General features: G+C 42.7%; 1 protein-coding gene across 5 annotated transcripts in view; it reads left to right on the top strand.

The window, feature by feature from the left end:
• Positions 1–21,788, top strand: part of HEMK1 (HemK methyltransferase 1, mitochondrial release factors N(5)-glutamine) — a 259,343-nt gene that overhangs the window by 91,759 nt on the left and 145,796 nt on the right. For all 5 annotated transcript variants that reach the window (XM_078661300.1, XM_078661299.1, XM_078661298.1 and 2 more), the window contains one exon: positions 1,582–1,675. In XM_078661300.1, the coding sequence (XP_078517426.1) occupies positions 1,582–1,675 (94 nt within the window). The remainder of the gene's footprint in view (positions 1–1,581; positions 1,676–21,788) is intronic.

The following is a 21,788-nucleotide window of genomic DNA, read 5'->3' as shown; positions in this document are numbered from 1 at the left end:
CAGCAGGAGCCCGTCTACAAAGAAAAATGTTCTCAGCAGGTGGTTGTTTGTCCTCTTAAAGTATTCACCATGAGTCGCCAGGATCCCATCCACCTCTGTCTCTCTAGGGGTTCATAGAGGGGCTTCGAGAGCGCCCCCTGTCAACCTTTCACACCCAATGAATTTTTCAGGGAAAACTTGTTTTGGTTTGTAAATATCACAATTCAAAGCACATAGATTTGGGAGCGGTCATCTGTGTGAAACTATCATGTATGAATACCAGGGCTACGATACTTAGAACGTTTATATCTCAGATCACTTTAACATATTAAAATATGTTTTTCTTCAAAAATAGGGGCGTTGCCTGTAGCATATGGATTTTAATGTTCATCGTGGTACACATCTTCATATAGTGCTTGCAGGGGGAAAAAAATACATTAAAACTACAAGTACAAATTTTCCAGCTCAATTGTACTCGCTTTGTCGACCTTGGAAGAAAAAGCAGTCAGCATAGCTGGATTCTGATTTATAAACTTAGAAAACAAACAAACACACACACACACTCTCTCTCTTTCTCTCTCTCTATACACCCTCTCTGTCTCTCTCCACACCCTCTTTCTCTCTCTCTCTCTCCACACCCTCTATATCTCTCTCTCTCTCTCTCTCTCTCTCTCTCTCTCTCTCTCTCTCTCTCTCTCTCTCTCTCTCTCTCTCTCTCTCCACGCACTCTTTCTCTCTCTCTCTCTCTCTCTCTCTCTCTCTCTCCACACACACTTTCTCTCACTTTCTCTCACTTTCTTCACACACTCTTTCTCTCGACACTCTCTCTATCTCTCCACACAATCTTTCTCTCTCTTAAAACACTATTTTTCTCTCTCTCTCCATACACTCTTTCCCTCTCTCCACACACTCTCTTTCCCTCTTTCCACACACATTCTCTCTCTACGCGCTCTCTCTCCCCACACTTTCTCTCTCTCCACACTCACGTTCTCTCGCCATACACTCTCTCTCTAGATATATATACACACAAACACACACTCTCTCTCTCTCTCTCTCTCTCCACACACACTTTCTCTCACTTTCTCTCACTTTCTTCACACACTCTTTCTCTCGACACTCTCTCTATCTCTCCACACAATCTTTCTCTCTCTTAAAACACTATTTTTCTCTCTCTCTCCATACACTCTTTCCCTCTCTCCACACACTCTCTTTCCCTCTTTCCACACACATTCTCTCTCTACGCGCTCTCTCTCCCCACACTTTCTCTCTCTCCACACTCACGTTCTCTCGCCATACACTCTCTCTCTAGATATATATACACACAAACACACACTCTCTCTCTCTCTCTCTCTCTCTCTCTTTCTCTCTTTCTCTCTTTCTCTCTCTCTCTCCATATGTCTTAATCGTCAGGCTCCTCGATTTTTCTGTCTGATGTACACACAGATACGGTTTGGGAAGTCTTACATTTGTCTTGCGTTTGTCCCTGTTGCTTCTTCTTTAGGTTGGATAAGATGAAGCAGGTTGGGACTGGCCAATCACAACAGATGACCGTGAGAAGGAAGAACCTTTACCCAGAGGTGACCTTTCTCTTTTCTCTTTCAGGATGCCCGTCCAGTACGTAATTGAAGAGTGGGATTTTGGCGACATGACCCTGGAGATGAGACCGCCTGTCTTCATCCCTCGTCCAGAGACAGAGGTAAGGGTGGCCACCATCAGGCTTCACAGAAGGAGGAGACCAGGTGTAGCAGGTCATGGTTTTAAAGCTGATGTAACCTTGAACAAGGACCTTTAGAGGTCTCAATTGTCCACACCCATCTCCCCACCATTTTTCTGTGGATTACTATATTTTCACCCTAAATGGTGAAACGGTCGTATCAAACAAATATATCCGAATCTGCGTGAGTCACTGGATGGCTTCAAACTGACAGAAGAGTCGCATTTATGCCTGAACAAAACAAAAATAAACAGCAGAAAAAATCCATCATCATACTTTCAAAATGTCACTATAATTCATTCTTATCCATTTATAAAAATGTGCTATTTAACATTTTAGATGTGGTAGTCCTTTTATTTAATACACCAGCTCTCAACTAATACACACTTCGTTGATCTGAGAAGAATGAAAGGCTGAGCGCGCCTTCCCAGATTTTGCATCTCTAACTCACACACTGGTAGTCTGCGCATAAATCAGAACATATTGGTTTTTCTCCGAGCCATATAAGATTAAATATTCCAGGGTGAAATGATACATTTGTATGAATTGGCCATGAGCTGATTTAATTTATTTATTTTGGATCTACGCATAGTCTCCCATGAATACTGATTGTTTTATTTGACCGTTTTGCATATTATTTCTTAAGATTTTCCCATATACGTCTTCAACAATACTACATTTGCTTCAAGGGTACTAGAGGGACTTGCTCTTCTTCAGCGCATTGGGCCTGATCCATAAGCTGGACTTTGTAATGCTGAAAGTAGTGCCATAGTGGCACTACTCACATATTAAGTAAGCAACCAAGGAGTGACTCAAAAAGTGATAATAAAAAGTGAGACACAAGAAAACAATGGGTGTGTAATGGAAAAAATATCAAAATGATTTTTATAAAACCCTCCCTCACCCGTCTATTGGGTGACATGCTTCATCATTGGGTTATGTTCACCGGGCAGGCCAAATGCGTGCCCGGTGTGCTACTACACCTGCAGCTGCAGTGGAGCTGGTTACTAGTTTAAAAGCAGTGCAAAAAGTGATAGTGAATTAAAGTGTAAAAAGGTGCACGTTCCAACCTAAACTCAATTTTAATAAAGGTTGAAGCAGGCAGGACGTTAAAAAGGATTGGTGGACAGGCTTGACTTTAAATTTGAGTCAAACAGTCCTGTTGGTACATCAAATGGTCGACATGTTTCTGCTCATGGTGGCCCACTTAGCCGAGCTTTCATCAGGACCAAACTCATGTTTTTTTTACCGGATCACCCTGGTATTTCCAGGATTTTATAATGTGAAAGAACAGTTTTCTTCACTTCTTGGATCGGTGGAGGGGGTAATCTTCACACCGGAATAGTCTTGTAACCCCCCTTTTTTCTTTTCTACTACACTGAGGTCAGGGTGCGCCTTAGCGTGCGTACACCGCCCAGTGTCGCAGTTATCACTTTTTGAGTCACTCCTTGGTTGCTTACTTGATATTTTGACTGGGGTATAGGAGTGTCCTTGAACCCTTCCTCTCTTGTTGTTTCTACACTACTCACATATTAGCACTACTCACATATTACAAACAGCAGTTCACAAATCTTTGTCCAGAGACCTCTGACCCTCCGATTTTTTCTTTGTGGAGGTGTTGTCCACATTCGGTGTAAGTTTTATTAGTATACGTGGAACGGACAAGGGGAAGTGGCTGGAAAATGAGGAATACTCACTGCTAAATGGGAGGAAGTAAGCAAAGTAGAAGGAGGTGGTTTGAAGGGACTTGCTAACTGGAAACACACACCCACAAAAGGGTAACACAGTTGTAATTCACAGAATACTCTTCTAAAGTTAGTACAGCCCTAAAGGTGTCAAAACAAGTGTACATGTGCTCCAGCCTAGCCTTGTAGTAAGTCAAGCACCACATATTGCCAATCACTGATACTGCAACACGCTCTGATAGAAAACAATGGAGGCAGAGAATTAAATAACACCTCAAATGAACTAACGTTAAATGAATTCAATTAGTTCAACATATATATATATACTGACACCCTCACTGGGAGAGATCTGCCTGCAATGGAGTGCCTGGAGGAATTGAGCTCTGAAACTGAGGTGAACCAGTGCACGGAATTCCAGACTTTTCACCTAGAGCGGCAAATGTAGGTGTGGAACAGGACAGCGAGGAGAGCCCATTCAAACCTAAGTCTCTGTTTAACCCACAAATGCCACCTGATGCTATTGACATTTTTTCTGATGCGATGCCCAATGACGACCTCAAGTTCAGAAGGAGACCCAAACACCATCTATGCTCGGGCAATCTAACGAAAACAGAGAAACAAGCATTACAGCAACTAGTACAAGACCATAAGATCGTCATAAAACCCTCAGACAAGGGGGGTAATGTAGTACTACAAACAAGGGAGGTATATTGTGAGGAAGCATTTCGTCAATTGAATACAGACTGTTATTTGAAAATTACAGCCAAGGAGTATCAGACCAGCATCTTGGAGTATGACAATTTGATTGCTAAGTGGTATAGTAAAAACATGTTAGGTCCGGAAGAACATTTGTTTTTACGAAGTTCGAATCCAGTAACACCAACCTTCTATCACATACCCAAACTGCATAAAGACGATAAACATCCGCCTGGCAGGCCCATTGTTTCTTCTATTAATGGATTGACCGAGCATTTGTCTACGTTCATCGATCACTTTTTATCTACATGGGTACTTCAACTTGACTCTTACATCAGGGACACCCAAGACTTTCTAAACCAAATAGAGAACATCGAATGGGACCCTAGTTATCAACTGATGGTTTTAGACATTGCCAGTCTATATACATGCATAAGGCATGAGGATGGTATAACAGCGGTAATGTCTTTTTTAGAAAGACGACAGTTGAGGTACTCAGCACACACCACCATGCTCATTGAGTATATCGAGTTTTGCTTAACCCATAACATCTTTCTATTCGGAGAGTGGTGTGGCTCACTGGTTAGAGGCGGGTGGAGTGGTGTGGCTCACTGGTTAGAGGCGGGTGGAGTGGTGTGGCTCACTGGTTAGAGGCGGCAGACCCGGAAGCAGAGAACAGCCCGGGACCAGGGTTCAATTCCCGACGCGGCAGGGTTGTGGACCAGGGTCAGCGGACTCGACAATTCTCGCCTCGGTGCCTACTCTAACCAGGGATCACACTCGGCAACTCTGGGCATTAGCTTGCCTCATCTCTACAACGGCCCCCCACAGACGCCGGGGATGCCTGGTTTCACCTTGGAGATACCCAGAAGGGACCATCTCACAGGGAAAACCAGGACGGGTTCCTCAGCGGTCTACAGCGCCAGGACACTCGGGTAGAGTAACAGTGCGCTTTACAAGTATCCAACATTTACAACATTTACACTACAGGCAACTCACTGGGACGGCGATGGGCACCTGCTTTGCCCCCAGCTATGCGAACTTGTTCGTTGGCTGGTGGGAGGAGCGGGTGCCCAGGACCTACGACAGTGAATTCAACTCAGGAAAGGTTATAAAGTGGTATCGATATATCGATGATTTATTCATCATCTGGCAGGGAAACACAGAGTCAGCCAATCGATATGTCGATCTCCTCAACAACAACCAAGTCAATCTTAGATTCTCGGGTACAGTTAGTCCAGTGGCAGTGGCCTACCTGGACCTGAGGATCTATGTTGAGGAGAATACCTTACAAACCACCCTTTTCCGCAAAGTAACAGCAGGCAACTCAATACTCTTTGCCAGCAGCAGCCATCCACCTAAACTCATCCAAAGCATTCCCTACGGGGAATTGCTTAGGCTGAGAAGAAACTGTTCAACAGACTACGAGTTTGAAAAAGCTGCAGCTGCAAGCATTGCAAGATTTAGAGTCAGGGGATATGATTCAGCTACCCTTGACACCACATTACATAAAGTGAAAGGTGTACACAGAAAGCAATTGCTCACTGGCAGCAAGAGGGCCCCAGATGAGGTGGGTAAATTCCGGATGGTAACCCCCTACTCAGCTGAGGCAAGTTATCTCAAGAAAATGCTACGAAAAAACTGGCCCATCCTCCTAGCAGATACTATGATTGGTATGGACGTTCCACCTCAACCGCTGGTTACTTTTAAAAGAGCGAGATCACTGCGTGATATCCTGGTCAAAAGTCATCTTGACAAATTGCCTGGAAAAACTAGCGGGTTAAAACAAATGATGGGCTTCTTCCCATGCAGTAAGTGCAAGGCCTGCACAAACAGCAGGAGGGTGTTGACATACAAAATACCAGATGCAGGAATTAACACCAAAAAGATAATGAAGTTTAACACCCTTCGTTGTATATTGTTTGTTGTGCCCGTGCGGTCTCCGATATATCGGAAGTACCGTCAACCCAGTAAAAATGCGGGTGTTAGAACATATGCGGGCCATTGATAAAAACGATCAGGCATACCCTGTTGCGCGCCATTTTGCAGATAAACACAGTAAAGACCATAACCAGCTACAATATTTTGGTTTGGACACTGTAGCACAAAGCCCAAGGGGTGGTGATAGACTGAAGAAGTTGCGCAGGTTAGAATCACGCTACATCATCGACCTGCACACCAAACACCCGTATGGTTTAAACTGTGGGGAGGAACTGGCAGCCCACATAGGCTGAAAACTGAGGTAAAATCACTGTATAGGGGGCTCTGGACATTGGATATCAGATTTTGAACTTTCATCATTGGTTTTATACCATGTTTCATGATGGAATTATGAAGCAAAAAACGCGATATCCAAAGATAGATTTTGACCAGATTGCCTTAGACGAATGAATTATTGCTCTTAGGTTCATTTCCTAGGGGTCATAAGAGTTCTGATTTGTATATAGTAGCAATGAATTGAGTAACTTATGAATGTACCAATATTGGATATTTGATATTTTGTTGTTTGCCTTGTTTTTTACATGCACCTAGAGAAATTTTGTATAATTAGACAGCAATACGTTCACGCATTCCCAATGTTCATGATTAGTTGTAATTTATCCTAACCCATGGTGTGATTGGGATGAATATGGAAGGATACTAGCCGATCCACGGCTCTATTAACAAGGTTTTCATCTATGGTGAAATATAGCAACAAATGGCACAAAACGATGTAGATAACCATTGCTGCTTATCACTGATTCATAAACGTTATTTAATGAAATAATGAATCATGAAACACCCTTTTAGATGATATATTGTAAATAATGTACATATATTAACATGTTACAAAATGGCGCCCACATTAGAAGTGGAACGCGAGTCCTTCCTTAATTTTGACTATGGAAATGCAAATATAACATGGTATCTCACACTAGTGCCGGTAACATCGAAAAAGGCACTTCCGCCGAAACGCGTCTGTTGCTGTAAAATAAAACGAACTTGCATTTCAAGCTGCCCGGAGTGCGGTTTCCTTTGTGGACGTCAAGTGCAATACTTGGATTTGAGATATATATATATATATATATATATGTATAAATGTGCGCAATAACATGTTATTTAGAGCAACTGTACTAATAAACACACTTTCATACATTTATTACCACAGTCCAATAGCCAAATTGCAGTTTATTACCTAAGCAGTGCAAACTTGATGTGAGAATAAAATATTATTTACTGACCCACACATTGTGTGTCACATTTTCTATAGACATGGAAACTATTCTCCTAATGACCTCTTCAACAAGATTTTATCATACTGCACACATTTAACCCCTTACATTTTGGGTTAAACATCTTTTTAAAACAAACAATAATAACATTGAAAGTGCCATGTTATTATTTTCGGGTTAATAACAGTTTACATTTACGTTACATATACATTAAAATATATTTTTCGAATCATAAACTTTATGGAATGTCCTTATATTTTCCCTTCGGTCTGTCTCCCACTCCAAGTATTGCAGAATATAAAATACAGTCATAAAGTTACTTGTAGTAACTCTACAGTTTTAAAAGCCATTGTAGGGGTGAAGACCTGTAAGCCTGCACCTAGGTTGTACATTTCCATTCAGAAATGGTTAATAGCAAAAGCAATAGTGAATAGCAAACATGTGGAGGGTTAGACTCCTGTTTAATAGTAAATATACACATGAGTAAATATACACCTTTGCGAATCGGGCCAAACATCTACTCTCTCTTAAAGTAATGACGCTAAGAGAATAATAGACACAATATTAAATGTTTCAGTAACTCTTCACTGCAGCCAATCCTAACCTTTTTCACTGTTTAATGGGCATTAACTAGGTGGCTTTTCCAAGTGATCTCAACACTGTCCCTGAGTGTCTGTAACATAATAAGCATGTAAAGAGATTGACATTAAAAATGTTAATACAGCCCATTTTTCAAGCTTGTCTTGCAGGGCAGCTATCTTCCACCCGATGAACCTCTCATCAATCCTTTGATTATTCTCACTTTGGACATAATCCATACATTTTAGTGATCACCAATCTTTCATAGCGTTCACATATTTTTTTTTAATCACCTTAGTATTCGATGACATGGCAGCCATAAGCTAAATGGAAACTAGGCGTGGGAAACTTGAATTGCAGCAGTAATAACTACTTGTATCTAAGTAGGAATTGATTTCCTATTTTTTAAAGCTGTTACTTGTCCCATTAAATCCTCACATGTTCCCAGATTAGAGTCAGTTAGTAGATCTGTAATAGGTTTTGCAGTTTTATAAAACATAATTTCAGTAAAATAATGGCTCATTATCTCTGTGACATCATGATCCAAACCATGTAGGTTATCTGCATGTAATTTGACACATTGGTAGAGATTTGAAATTGCCATCTTTATACAGGTGTCTTGATCTTCTGGCTCTACAAAATAAACTGTTTCAATGACAGCAGCTATTACCCTTAACTCTGGGAGTACCCGAAGAGTAGCCTGTAGCGTACAGTTTATTGGGGTGCCATCTGTCACTCTTAATTAGAGATGAGATAATTATAGAGTGCAGTATTAGTGCAACAGATGCACATGTGGTACAATCACAATTAGCTAATGTATTTTAGTTAGCTGGGCCTTGCATTCCCAGAATCCCACTATTCTTTGTGACTGATTTAAATTCACCGCCTCCGTCATTACAGGCCACTGCTGAGTCTATTGATTGCTTCATGTAATTCATTATAATGCTCGATAGAGCAATTTGCAAATTGGTTTGTCGGGGTGTGCTTGCTGTTCGTCAGCAGATGGAGAGTTAGTGCCTTAGTCAGCTGCACATTTTTTTCTCCAAAAGATTGCCTGGGAGTGAACAGGTTAGAGCATTGTTTTGTGGTTCTCTTATCACCGTTGTTAGGGGTTTGGGAACAGAGAGCCCACTGGTAGAGTAGATTAAAATAATCATATAAAGTGGGTATTTTAAGAGTAACAAAAAAATCAAACAAAGTTGGACCGGAAAGGTTCGAGTTCAGATTCAATGTTGAGTTCACATAAATGTGGCACGTCCAACCACACCTTCTCAAGTACAGAAGTGGTTCGAGCTTAGGGTGAGTTTGCCCCAAGATGTAGATTGCAGCTTCCGAACCCTGGCTCTGAGTAGTTGAATGGCCAATCTGAAAGTGTTGAATGGCTTGGTGGGATTTGAAAGAACAAAACCGATTGGTGGTTGCTATCGCATGGACTTGAAGTAGCTCAAAAAGTGGTGAAACTCTGGTTTGGTGATGTCATTAATGATTGAAGCCCGGAGGGACCGCTGATCATTGAGGCATCCAAACTTGAGAGCAAGTGGCTCAATCCCTTTGGCTCCGGATGGCATTTGGCGGAAAACTTGGAGTGTTTGCTGGTACCTCTTCTTGCTTGGCTTGGCTTGAATCTAGTTTTATGCTGAGTATCTGGGTGTTTTTTTGTAATTTCAAGGATGTGCTGAAATCGTTATAGAGTTTCCTCAATGCTATATTAAGTGACACACTCCCCTTTGCAACCTCTCTAAGCCATCTCTGTGTGTGCATTCTTTACTCCACTCCCTTAACAGGCAGACTTCTCTGGACAATGTCCTCTGAGGCAGCGCAGCATCTTTGAGGAAGCTGTGTTTTCTCAGCTCTATAAAATCTAAATGGCCTTGTGCATCCCAAAACAAGAAACTGGTGCTACCAGTTATGGAGTAAAATGTTGGAGGCAGAGGTTGAAAGCAGTGCTTGAGAGCAATGTCCCAAATATTGTGACAGACAGTCATTCTTACAGGCTATTAGGAAAGTCTTCTGCTCACCTTCAATTCACAGCATGTTCTCACCTTGTGGTTGCACAACCGTGGGTTGCAAAGGGTGAATTTGTTTACTATTAGTAGTGGGCAGTTGGCCCCAGGCAAATCCTAATAAAAGGGTCCCTCTTTCTGCTTCTGATTTTGCTGCAGGGTAATGTGTGTGCTATTCTGCAAATAAGCTTTGTGGCATTAAATCTGTTCCAGAGTGCGCTTTACCTATAAAGCCCAAGGTAGTCGGACCCTGTCAACGGCATAGAGCTGTCTGGTGCCTCGCAATACTGCCTGTCCCTCGAGTTCAAACCGCTGAACTTCAGACATAACATACTCTACAGCCACCAGACGTCCTGGCCCCCAGACACCTTCAAGCCTCCATTCCATGGGGTGTCCTTATAAAGGAGAAGAGTGTTACCAGTTCTGTTCGGAAGCCATTGTTCTCTTGACACAGGGCAGTCAACTCTTCCCTCCCATGCCCTGTATTGTGAGACAGTCTCTTTGGAGTGGCTGTGGGAGAGCAGATCAGGTATGAGATGTAAAGTGATGCAAGCCATCTACAAATGTGGATGTAAGGTAAATACACGGGGAGTCCGTTCCATACTGTATTATTTTACACCCCATAACTCTTAGAAAACTCAGCATTACTGGGATCTAATTTCAGTGATCTCAGGTCATGGTGATAATTTGCCTTTGATTAGATGCGCCATTCAGAAGATACAAATTGATAGTCCCATTACGTTTCTCCAGCAAGAAACATCAAATAACTTGCCAGAAATACACAATGTCTAAAATGACATGATATTAGTTTTAGAAATGGCTGGGATAAACGTATCCTTCCTTACTATTTTTCATGTATGATTTCCGGGTAACAGCGCAGGTGATCTGTGCAAGCTTTCACACTACAACAACATTTAGGGTTATTTTGACAACTCATCTCTTTCAAACAGGGAACTCATGGATGGTCTCTTTTGGTAGGCTTCCAATTCAAGATCTGATGACCAAAATATCAAAACCGTAGGTAGAAAGCAAAACAATGGATTTCCTTACAATCTTTATTTTGATAGCTCTTTATTATATTGTTGTACCTTAAAAAGTTTGTAGTAGATTGTTTGACATGTCACTGGGCGGGGCTCCCCTTGGAATTAAGAACAGCTATGTGCTATGTCAGGTGAAAGTGCTCGGCATTCTGGATCAACAGGGACCCCCTGTCCCTAGCGTAGCCCTTCCAGACAGGTTGGGTCAGTGTTTACATCTTCACCTTTATTCCTCAAGTTTCCACAGTCTTGTCTGAACCAATGTTTCTCTGAGTGCTTCATGGTCCCGGTGTACTGAATCTCTTTTTGGTCTTAATTTTAGTCTAATTGGATTTTCCTTCTTTCCGATAAGGTGGCGCTCTTGCCCCAACATGAGGAATTGTCACTTACCCATTATACTTGGTTTCTCTGCTTAGCCACCTAATACTGAACAGCCTAGTGTAGGCAATTGGGACTCTGATGGAAACCCAGATAATAATCAGTCACTGCCAAGAGAGGAATCACCTGGACCCAATAAACCAGCAAGTGACTTGGGGCAATCCAGTAGCCTCAAGCAAAGAAAGCAGTCTTTGGAACACCTGGCAGGCAAAGATATTACATTGGTGACCTGGATTCATTTACATCAACTCAGAGAAGTACATTACCAGGCTATCTCTTGTTCTAAACCTTAAGTGATCTATTTAGGGGATAAAGTCATACATCATACACATCTATCTTTCCCACCTGAAGTATTGTTATTTTATCACTTATGATGGGAGATGATACACCTTGATTGTTCCTCAGTACATCTTCTGTTGTAAAATTGACTCTCCACACACTAGACGTTAGGAGAGTCCTTAAATATTGGTTAGATATGGCAAAGCTATTCAGTGTTTGGACTGCTTGTTTGTTGTGTAATGTAGTCTCTTCCAAGTAACACAAAGTTGATGGTCCCACTACTCTAGAGATCACCCAAGCAGTCCCACAGTTCCAAAAGTATTCAGTTCAACTTCTCAGCTTAGTGTTTGCTTAGCCATTCTCCTCAAAGGACTCCAACAGGTTGTTAAATCCATTGTATTGAAACACTATGGATTGGATCTTAGTTCACAGGCTGACACTCAGTTTGGGGAGACTGTACACAATAAAATATTTGGATGACGATTCCCTGCTAATACTTGTACGTTCACCCACCATTCTAAAATCCGTACTTTTCACACTTTAAAGGACTGTGGCCCAAAAGGAATTATAATAGATATGAAAAATGGTAGGCGTAGTGCACAGCTTGAAGTTGATATAAGAAACTTATTGGTTTATTTTAATTTTTAGATGCTTTGAGTTTTGTTTGGGTTAAAGGTGCTCATGCAGGTGGCGTAACCGTCCAATTACGCTATGGCTAATATGAAGGAAAGTGAATGCATAGATCATGCAGACATCCCTGCGGTGGGCACTCCGTGTTGTGGTTCGTGTGAACACAGACTCCACTGGTTTCAAAACTGTGTTTATTTAAAGTTCATCATAATTCTGATTGAATATAGTAATTCATTGTTATTTTCACAATGCAAATCTTTTCCATTTCACAAAATTCTTTTACACCAATGACTTGTTTTCCCAATAACGCTCCGATGCATTTCGGGCATTCATAGCCCTTTCTCAAGGAGCCTGTAATGTTAAACAATGATATCAGTCATCTACATAGCCCCTGGTCATTATTAAAAATGTACAACAGATATTCCAACATCAATAGCATGACGAAATTGTATTTGTGGTCGTGCATGGTAAATGTTCTGAAGCAGGTGCCCAGGAAAAAAAATGTGCCCAGAAGGAGTGTGAAGGGGAGTTAGTGATGGGGTGTGGTAACAAAACTGACGGGTAGTGTTGTGGGTTCAAGCGGGGTGAACGAAAATGACTTACATCGTTTTTGAGTCGATGGGTTCGCTGGTGCTGTAAAAAATAAACAGCAAGGGTCAGTGGTCGACACTTACGGTTGAGATGGAGGAGCGCAGTAAGCTGGAATGCGGGTGCGCCCGACTTACTGAGAGAGTTGTTGTCATTCGTTTCAATCGGTTCCCAGAAATGAGACGCCTCGATCGGCTTCCAAAAGTGTCCGTTGGCGGTTTGGCATGGACGAGTGAACCACGAGTGGTGAAATAACATACAGATTCAATGCGGAGTAAAGAAATTGCGTTAGTGGAACTAAACACAAAAGACAATCGGATCCAACTTACATGGAACACAAGCACCGACATGATAAGTTTCCTAGATGTACTGATCAAGAGAACTGAAAAAGGAATAGAAACTGATCTGTTCAGAAAAGAAACGGATAGGAACAATATATTGTACTATTCAAGCTTTCACCAAAATTCGTTAAAACAACACTTGCCCTACAGCCAAATGTTGCGTGTCAAACGGATTGTCTCAGACCAAGATCTATGCAACAAACGCATGGAAGAGATGCACACAAGATTCATGGAAAGGGGGTATCCCCAAACCATCATCAATGACGCTTCCAAAAAAGTTGCAAACATTACGCGAGACAAAGCATTAACTCAAACCACCAAAACAGAAAACACCAGAATGGTGCTTGTTTCAAAATACTCCACACTTAGTGGTAGATATAAAAAAATCATACTCAACCACTGGCGGATCTTAGCAAATGAACCGGATTTCAAGGATCTGTTTGAACTTCCACCAATTTTTGCATACACTAGGGCAAACAACTTTAGAGAAATCCTATCCAAAGACAGTGCTCCACAGACCGTGTACAAAGGAACCAGACCATGTCTCAGTTGCAATAACTGTAACAACATTATTAAAGGCAACAAAATCAACCATCCAAAGAAAGGGACAGATATCAAAGTTAGGGTTAACGCAACATGTGACTCTTCCAATTTAATTTACTTGTTGAAATGCCCATGCGGGAAGATATACATTGGGAAAACCGAGAGGAAAATAAAAACCTGCTTAAACGAACATAAGTCCAACATCCGGACCAAACAAGAGAGATCCAGCATTGCCATGCACTTTTTAGAACACAAACACACAGTGGCACAATTGAAGTTTATGGTGCTTGAAACCATTGAAAAGAAAGAAGGCAGAGACAACAACAAAATCCTGCTACAGAAAGAAACAGCGTGGATTTATCGCATGCAATCCATGAAACCACTGGGGCTAAATGATCGGATCGAACTCAGTTGTTTTCTTTAAGTACCCATGATGGTACAGATGGACACTTTGCTCAGTTGTCAACGACTGTTCTTACTAATGATATATTTGTTGCATCAATTTTTGGATGAATAACTAATGCCCATTTTTTTATCACCATTTTATCACTTCTTTTCTATCAGAATTCACCCAACCCTCTGCTTCCCATCTCCCCCGTTCCATTTTTCACGCCCTACACAGTGATTTAGGCGTGTGCATTAACACCCCTGTTCCATTTGACCACCTTAATCCGAACCCTGTTCCAAGATGGCCGACCTCTCTTTTAGACACACGGAAGTCCTTCTTCCATTTCCACCCCCCCCTGATTACTCCGCATTGAATCTGTATGTTATTTCACCACTCGTGGTTCACTCGTCCATGCCAAACCGCCAACGGACACTTTTGGAAGCCGATCGAGGCGTCTCATTTCTGGGAACCGATTGAAACGAATGACAACAACCTTCTCAGTAAGTCGGGCGCACCCACATTCCAGCTTACTGCGCTCCTCCATCTCAACCGTAAGTATCGACCACTGACCCTTGCTGTTTATTTTTTACAGCACCAGCGAACCCATCGACTCAAAAACGATGTAAGTCATTTTCGTTCACCCCGCTTGAACCCACAACACTACCCGTCAGTTTTGTTACCACACCCCATCACTAACTCCCCTTCACACTCCTTCTGGGCACATTTTTTTTCCTGGGCACCTGCTTCAGAACATTTACCATGCACGACCACGAATACAATTTCGTCATGCTATTGATGTTGAAATATCTGTTGTACATTTTTAATAATGACCAGGGGCTATGTAGATGACTGATATCATTGTTTAACATTACAGGCTCCTTGAGAAAGGGCTATGAATGCCCGAAATGCATCGGAGCATTATTGGGAAAACAAGTCATTGGTGTAAAAGAATTTTGTGAAATGGAAAAGATTTGCATTGTGAAAATAACAATGAATTACTATATTCAATCAGAATTATGATGAACTTTAAATAAACACAGTTTTGAAACCAGTGGAGTCTGTGTTCACACGAACCACAACACGGAGTGCCCACCGCAGGGATGTCTGCATGATCTATGCATTCACTTTCCTCCAAAAGGAATTATGGCATAAAAATAAGTAAAAGACATTCACCGGGGAAAATTTTCACTCCTAGTCTGTAAATCCTGCCTCCTCCAAAATAATCTACTCACCACCCCTCTTTGTCAGTAACAGAGTTGTGAACAAAGATAGGAGATATGGAACAAAACAGTCAAGGGGAAGGGAGCTGAGCCTACAATCTTTAAATTTCTATCTATCAGAACTGTATAGCCTGTGCAAGATTTTCTGGTCAATAAGCCAACGCTAGGGACAACCCATGATTGTGAAGGAAGGGAGATTTTCAGACTAACAATAAAAGGATCACTTCAGTGAGTAACATCTAATAGTTTCCAGTCATCCACAGGCAATACGGAAATTGCTTCCGAATGCTAAAGGCAAAATAACCATAGATAGTGAAGAAACAAATAGGTATTTTTAAGTATATAGATAAAAAAATATTACAGACTAGATGTTAATGTCATACTCTCTTGGCATACTCGCTGTGTTTACAGTATAATGCATAAGACAGATCGCATCCTCTCTCAACAAGGAAGCATACATATTTTTAACATATGAGCAGTATTTACTTTTAGTAGTTTAGCTTCAAATTTGTTGGTCCTATGTTTTTTGATCACACTGCAGTTTAAGCATCACCGAGGAATGTTCACCCTGGTCATATCTTGTAAACTCCCATCAATACCCCTTACTGTCATAGTTTCAAAATATGGACTTGTCCATTGATAAACCTTTCATCTGTCTCTTGAAATATTCCCAAACTTTCTCAAACCATGCAGAATGCAATTTCCCCATTTACTGTACAACCTTTAGTTTTATAATGTGGTGCTTAGGCAGACATAGGTAAGTGTAGTATTGCAGTCCTAAAACAGCATTGACTTGTAGGTTTTGTGTTGCCTCATGTTAGAACAGATGGAAGATTTTAAAATGCTATATAGGAGGAGATTGGCAGGATTTATTGCTGTAGTCCGTACCAGCTGTATCAATAGAAACAGCAATGGATTCCAAATATGCAGGTCAAGCAAAAGTGATCGCATCCCTGACTGAGGAAGCACAAATACGCAGAATGTGTCTCCTGCCATTTAGTTTTTAGTGTTCTTTCCTGGAATAACTAAAACACATGTAAACATGCGGAAAGTCTTGGAGTGAGCTTGTTTAGCATCAAATAATTTAACTTGAGTTCTGTATATGAGAACTACTTCACTCCCTGATAAATTTCGTTAATCTCATCTAAAGAAAAGAACCCTCAAATCCAACTAGGAATTTGGTGAGTGACACTATCCAGTGGGTTTGGTAGCATTTATATCAGAAACATGAGATATAGTTCCATTGCCGCAAATATGAAAATTGTGTTTGGGTGCTCAGTAAGCGAATGAGGCTCTGGCCAAGACAAAACAAGACATGGGATATATTACACATTTTCACTGCCGTGCAGGGCAATAATGCCTCTAGGATGTTAGAAAGGAATGGGCATGATTCATTGTTTGCGCACAGAATGCATTGTTCTCCTATAGAAATATAGAGAGAGATGGATATGGGGGGAGTTTGCACCTGGTGAGTCTTGGGATGCTAAAGGGCAGGGCCAACTGGGGTATACAAACTAAGTACGGGTTAACTAAAGCTCGGACATGGCAATTGCTGCTAAGTACATCAACAGCATGATACTAAGGACAATCAGATGGTAGGATGTTAACCTTCAAATCTGCAGAGTCCATCATCTCAGTTGTTTGTCAATAAGAGCTACAACAAAGTGATCAATCTCTAACATGCTTGCTTATTGATATTTTAATTTGAAATAGTCAAGGGCAACCGGCACTGATTGGAGGTAGGGGGTAGGGGCGGGAAAGGGTGGAAGAGGGGAGGACGTGGGAGGTGGGGCGGGGTGCAGGAGGGGAGGGCGCCTGGGAAGTGGAAATATATTTTTTTAATAAAAACATACTGTCTCGTCGCTTCCTCGCCTCTGTAGTCCTCCCTCCCTCGGCCTTACTGAAAGACACGCCTTAGCAGCGTTGAGATTGGTCTGAGTGCTGTGTTTCGGTGCTCAGACGCAAACTGGGGGCCTGGGCATTTTCTCCACGTAGGCTGTAATGCAGCCTGCATGGAGAACATGCAAAGTGTGCAAGACTGTTTTGAGTGGCCCGAGAGGGCCGGCCAAGCAGTCACTGCGCACTTTAGGGGAGTGCTACCCCGCCCCCAATGCAAAGCGTTCTCTAGAAGAACAAGCATTTGCAATGCAATAGGTCCTGCATTAGTAAAAGTTTGAGTTTTTTGGCATTGCAAATAATAATGCAACACCAATAGCTGTAATTTTCAGTAATGCGAGTATGCCACTATGGCACAAAATGCACACACAGATGACAGAACAATGGGAGTACTTATTTGGTAAACAAAAGATATGTGATTACGATGTAAGCTATAGAGACAACACATAAAAATATACACATTTGCAATTTATCTGCGTACATCACAACTCAATTATTTGTTTTTACCACTATTCCACACCATGCACTAAAGGACCCACCTACCCACAGAGCGAAGCAAGACGCGCATCTGCACACGTAAGCCATCATTCCCCGCTTCTTTATTTGTATCACTTTTTTACACCAGCCACGCAAAGGACCGACCCGTGGCTAAATGCAAAATAAAAGGGACGAAAGAGAAACGAAAACAGGAAAAATGCCACCATAGAGGAATAGTAATAAAAAATATGGTTAAAAAAAACGTACATTTTTTCAGGCGACTGCAAAATGTCAGTATTGTTTTTAATCATTTGATGGCATAGTAATTATACACACACATATCAGCAGGACGTAAAAATATAAAGGAAGCACCAAAACTAGTGACAGAAGATTGCCCAGTCATATAGAAATCGAAATTCTAGTGGGTGAAATAAATTCCAGAAGGATATTTATTGCAACATCTAGTTGAAAAACAGGCACAATGCTTGATGTCAAAATCATCCAAAAATAATCTCCTTCTTTAAGTGCATATTGTACATAGTGCTTTAATAAGCAGCTTCCAATGAACCAAGTCGAATAATGGGTGCAATGCTGGATGCTTAAGTCATCTGAATTTATGTTCCTATTTTTTAAAATATAAAATACCTCGCCCTTCAGTGAGCAGCTTCCATTGTCTCCTTCAGCCAGCTACCATTATAGAACGCTACTTCCTAACGCAAAGCGGGCGGAAGTAGGAGAAAATAAAATGATAATACCGCAGGTTATTATCATTTTATTTTCCCTTTGAGTCACTGCAAAAAAGCTGTGGGGTGACGCTCCTCCACCTTAGCGGAGGAGCCGCCATTAGAAATAGTCCCACCTGTGTGCCGATTACAGTGATTTTTTGTGAATAAAACAGTGGCATACCGGGCTGGACTGGGAACGAAAACCGGCCCTGGCAAAGTGCTTGGCTGCCCCTCACCCCTCCCCGGGGGGTGGGCAGTTTGGGGTGCCGGTTATCGGCCGATTTTGTTACACGGCCAATTTTGCAGCTATGCTGCAAAAACGATCCTGTAACAAAAACGGCCCCCAGGGGCCCAAAACAGGCCCCCACCCTTGCGTTGCACCGGGGGATTGCCCGGAGCCCGCTATGGCCAGTCCGGCCCTGGTGGCATATTACCTCATGCCAATGACTCCACATTGTTCATAGGAGAGGCGTAGTTTGTGGACCAGCATAGGCTTGAGTGGTATAGACGAGCAGGTTATAGATACTACTAGAATGTTTAAATTCTGGAGGATAAAAGGGCTGAGGGTTCCATCTTGGAAACATTGGTGCTGGTCTTGCATTTGAATACAGCTTTGAAGCTGAGCATTCCCCAAATACTCTGCCAAGAATTTTCCACATCCTCTAATCTCCTTATCTCTTCAGGCCTCTTGCAATTCTCCTCCCACCATACTTGTTGATCGCTTGAGGATTCCTCTTACACACATTACAAACATGAGCATTTTTTTAGAAGAGGTATGATTCTAGCTGGCTTCCACAAATGTGACATTTGGACGCAGGAGTCTTGGAGTTAATGCAAGAAATGACTTCACAGAAAGGGTTATAAATGCACAGAGTTGCCTTCTGCAGCAGTAGTGAAGGCAAATGTATTAATAACCTGGAACAGATAGGTAGCAATAGCTTGAGGCCCAAATAGAATTTTGATGATGCCACTTGCTGGGAGAGTGCCAGATCATAAGAATCTGGCTGTACATATCTATCATCGCTATCTCTAATTGTTTTTAAGTTTTGAAAGAACATAATTATGATGTAACTTATTTTTTTTATCCAACTTCTTTTGAAACCTTTGTAGCACACGTCTCATTCTTTTACACAGAAGGAGCTGCTTGAAATCATTTACCACTGAACTTTACAATGAACAGGATTACTCACACAATGTCTCCCGTGCTCCTCTAACCAAAGAATGCACATAGAAGCTGTAATATGTTACCACTGGGCACTATGTAAACATGGAGGACAGAAGTTCATTTTGTTATGCCTTTTCCACAAGCAGAATGTTTTTATAGGTTGTGTATATGTGTCTGAGTGTATTTTATCTTGTGATCTATTACACTGGTGTTAACATTATCATTTGTTTTACTAACCTTCATTTTTAGGTCTCGGCTTGATATTGCTTAAGCTGTCACTTCTAGATATTTCGTTTACACGCAGCAGGCTTACAGCTCGCCCATTGCTTATTCATTGATTTGCTTCTGTGTTGCTCTCATTTCCTTCCTTGCTGTTTGTCAAGCCATGCCTGCATCACGTCCTCTTCTTGTTTGGCCCTCCCCCGAAGCATGGACCAAGTACTTGTATCCTTCCAGTGCTCTTGTTTTTAGAGCAGATTTTTCTTTGTGTTCCAGCACTCCACATGAGTGCTTGTGTTGCCCCCCTGCCCCCATCCATTTCTTCTCCACCCCCTACCCGCTCACTACCTGTTTCGAAAACTCCCCCCACCCACCCTCTTGTGTGTTTTGTCTATGATCTGGAAGTTTTTTCTTTTGTTGCTGTGTAAATGTCTTTGGAATTGCTTCCCCCACTCCGCTTTCTTGCTTGCCTCGTCTCCAGTCATCTTCCTCCTCCTGCTTGTGCCCTCCTGCACCCCATGGCTTTTTGCCCCGTCCCTTTCTCACCATCACGGGATGTTGCTTGCTCCTTCCCTCCCTCCTCCTGCTGCCTGTCATCTTGTTTGCCCTCTCCTTCTTCCCTTGTGTTTGTTGTTTTAAACCATGTTTCTTCGTCCTATGTTGCTTATCCTTCTTTGTCTTTCCAATATCCCTCGTGCCCTCCCCCTTGTTGCACTATACATCCCAGGTGAGCTCTCCAGGCTGGCTGTGTTGGGATTAGATACAGCAGCACCTTCTTTCCAAGTTAATAAAACAGTCTAGAGCATCCACTGGGCAGCAAATATTGCATCATAACCATGAACGGGTGACATATTTATGGCATTCTACAACCATCGTCCTCAGAAAGGCTACTTCACTGCTTCTGCCACAGCCACAACACTTACATCTTTTCTCAAGGCCTCTTCCATGGGGGAGCTGAAATGATCGAGCATAGTCGCTTCAGGGCCACAGGAACACCCCGCCCCCAACATAACCATCATCCCGCAAATAACACAAAGACACGATGTTAAGATTGGGAAAATTGACTGCAGGTTTATTGTTACATACAACATTATGTAATCACGGTGGGTTATCTTACGGGTAATCCAAGGGCAGGCCTCATTCTCGCCACCTGCCCGCCTGCTGAGCCAATCAGCGCCGTGGCGAACCACCCAGCTGCTGACCATTATGGTAAAACTACTCACGCCCCTTGCGGGGCGTATCTAAGCAAACCCCCGGTTGCACAGGCCCACAACCGCCCGAAGGACTACTGGGGCGCCGACTCGGATTCCTAGACCTCCCATGAGGTTCTAGGTTAGGCTCTGGCACCCCTATGTGCCCGCTGAAGTACAGTGTTGCACCTCTCTGGTTCCGGATTGCCCTGTAACTCCGCCTGCAACGAAAAAGGAAACACATTAAAACTCCCTCCGGAGCCCCCCCCTTAGCTGACACTCTTGGGTAAGCGGTAGGGAGGGAAAGAGTGTCCTGAAGTGTCCACGCGACGTCCGGGGCGGCAAAGAGACCACCGAGGTGGCCCGAGGGAGAGATATACCCTCTTCCTACCTGCCGCCCCCCGGACGTGCGTCACTGGTCCGCCCACCTCCACCAGGCAACTCTGCCCTGAGGGGGGGTGGCTGACCCTTGCTGGCTAGGGGCGGGGCGGCCCTCCGCGACTAAGGGCCCGCCCTCCTGATGGCCACCGGGTGGCCTCGGGCAGGCGCATAGTCGCTTCAGGGCCACAGGAACACCCCGCCCCCAACATAACCATCATCCCGCAAATAACACAAAGACACGATGTTAAGATTGGGAAAATTGGCTGCAGGTTTATTGTTACATACAACATTATGTAATCACGGTGGGTTATCTTACGGGCAATCCAAGGGCAGGCCGCATTCTCGCCACCTGCCCGCCTGCTGAGCCAATCAGCGCCGTGGCGAACCACCCAGCTGCTGACCATTATGGTAAAACTACTCACGCCCCTTGCGGGGCGTATCTAAGCAAACCCCCGGTTGCACA

This window comes from Lissotriton helveticus, chromosome 9, assembly GCF_964261635.1.
Source record: "Lissotriton helveticus chromosome 9, aLisHel1.1, whole genome shotgun sequence".
NCBI lineage: Eukaryota > Metazoa > Chordata > Amphibia > Caudata > Salamandridae > Lissotriton > Lissotriton helveticus.
This window is presented reverse-complemented; position numbering and strand designations above follow the sequence as displayed.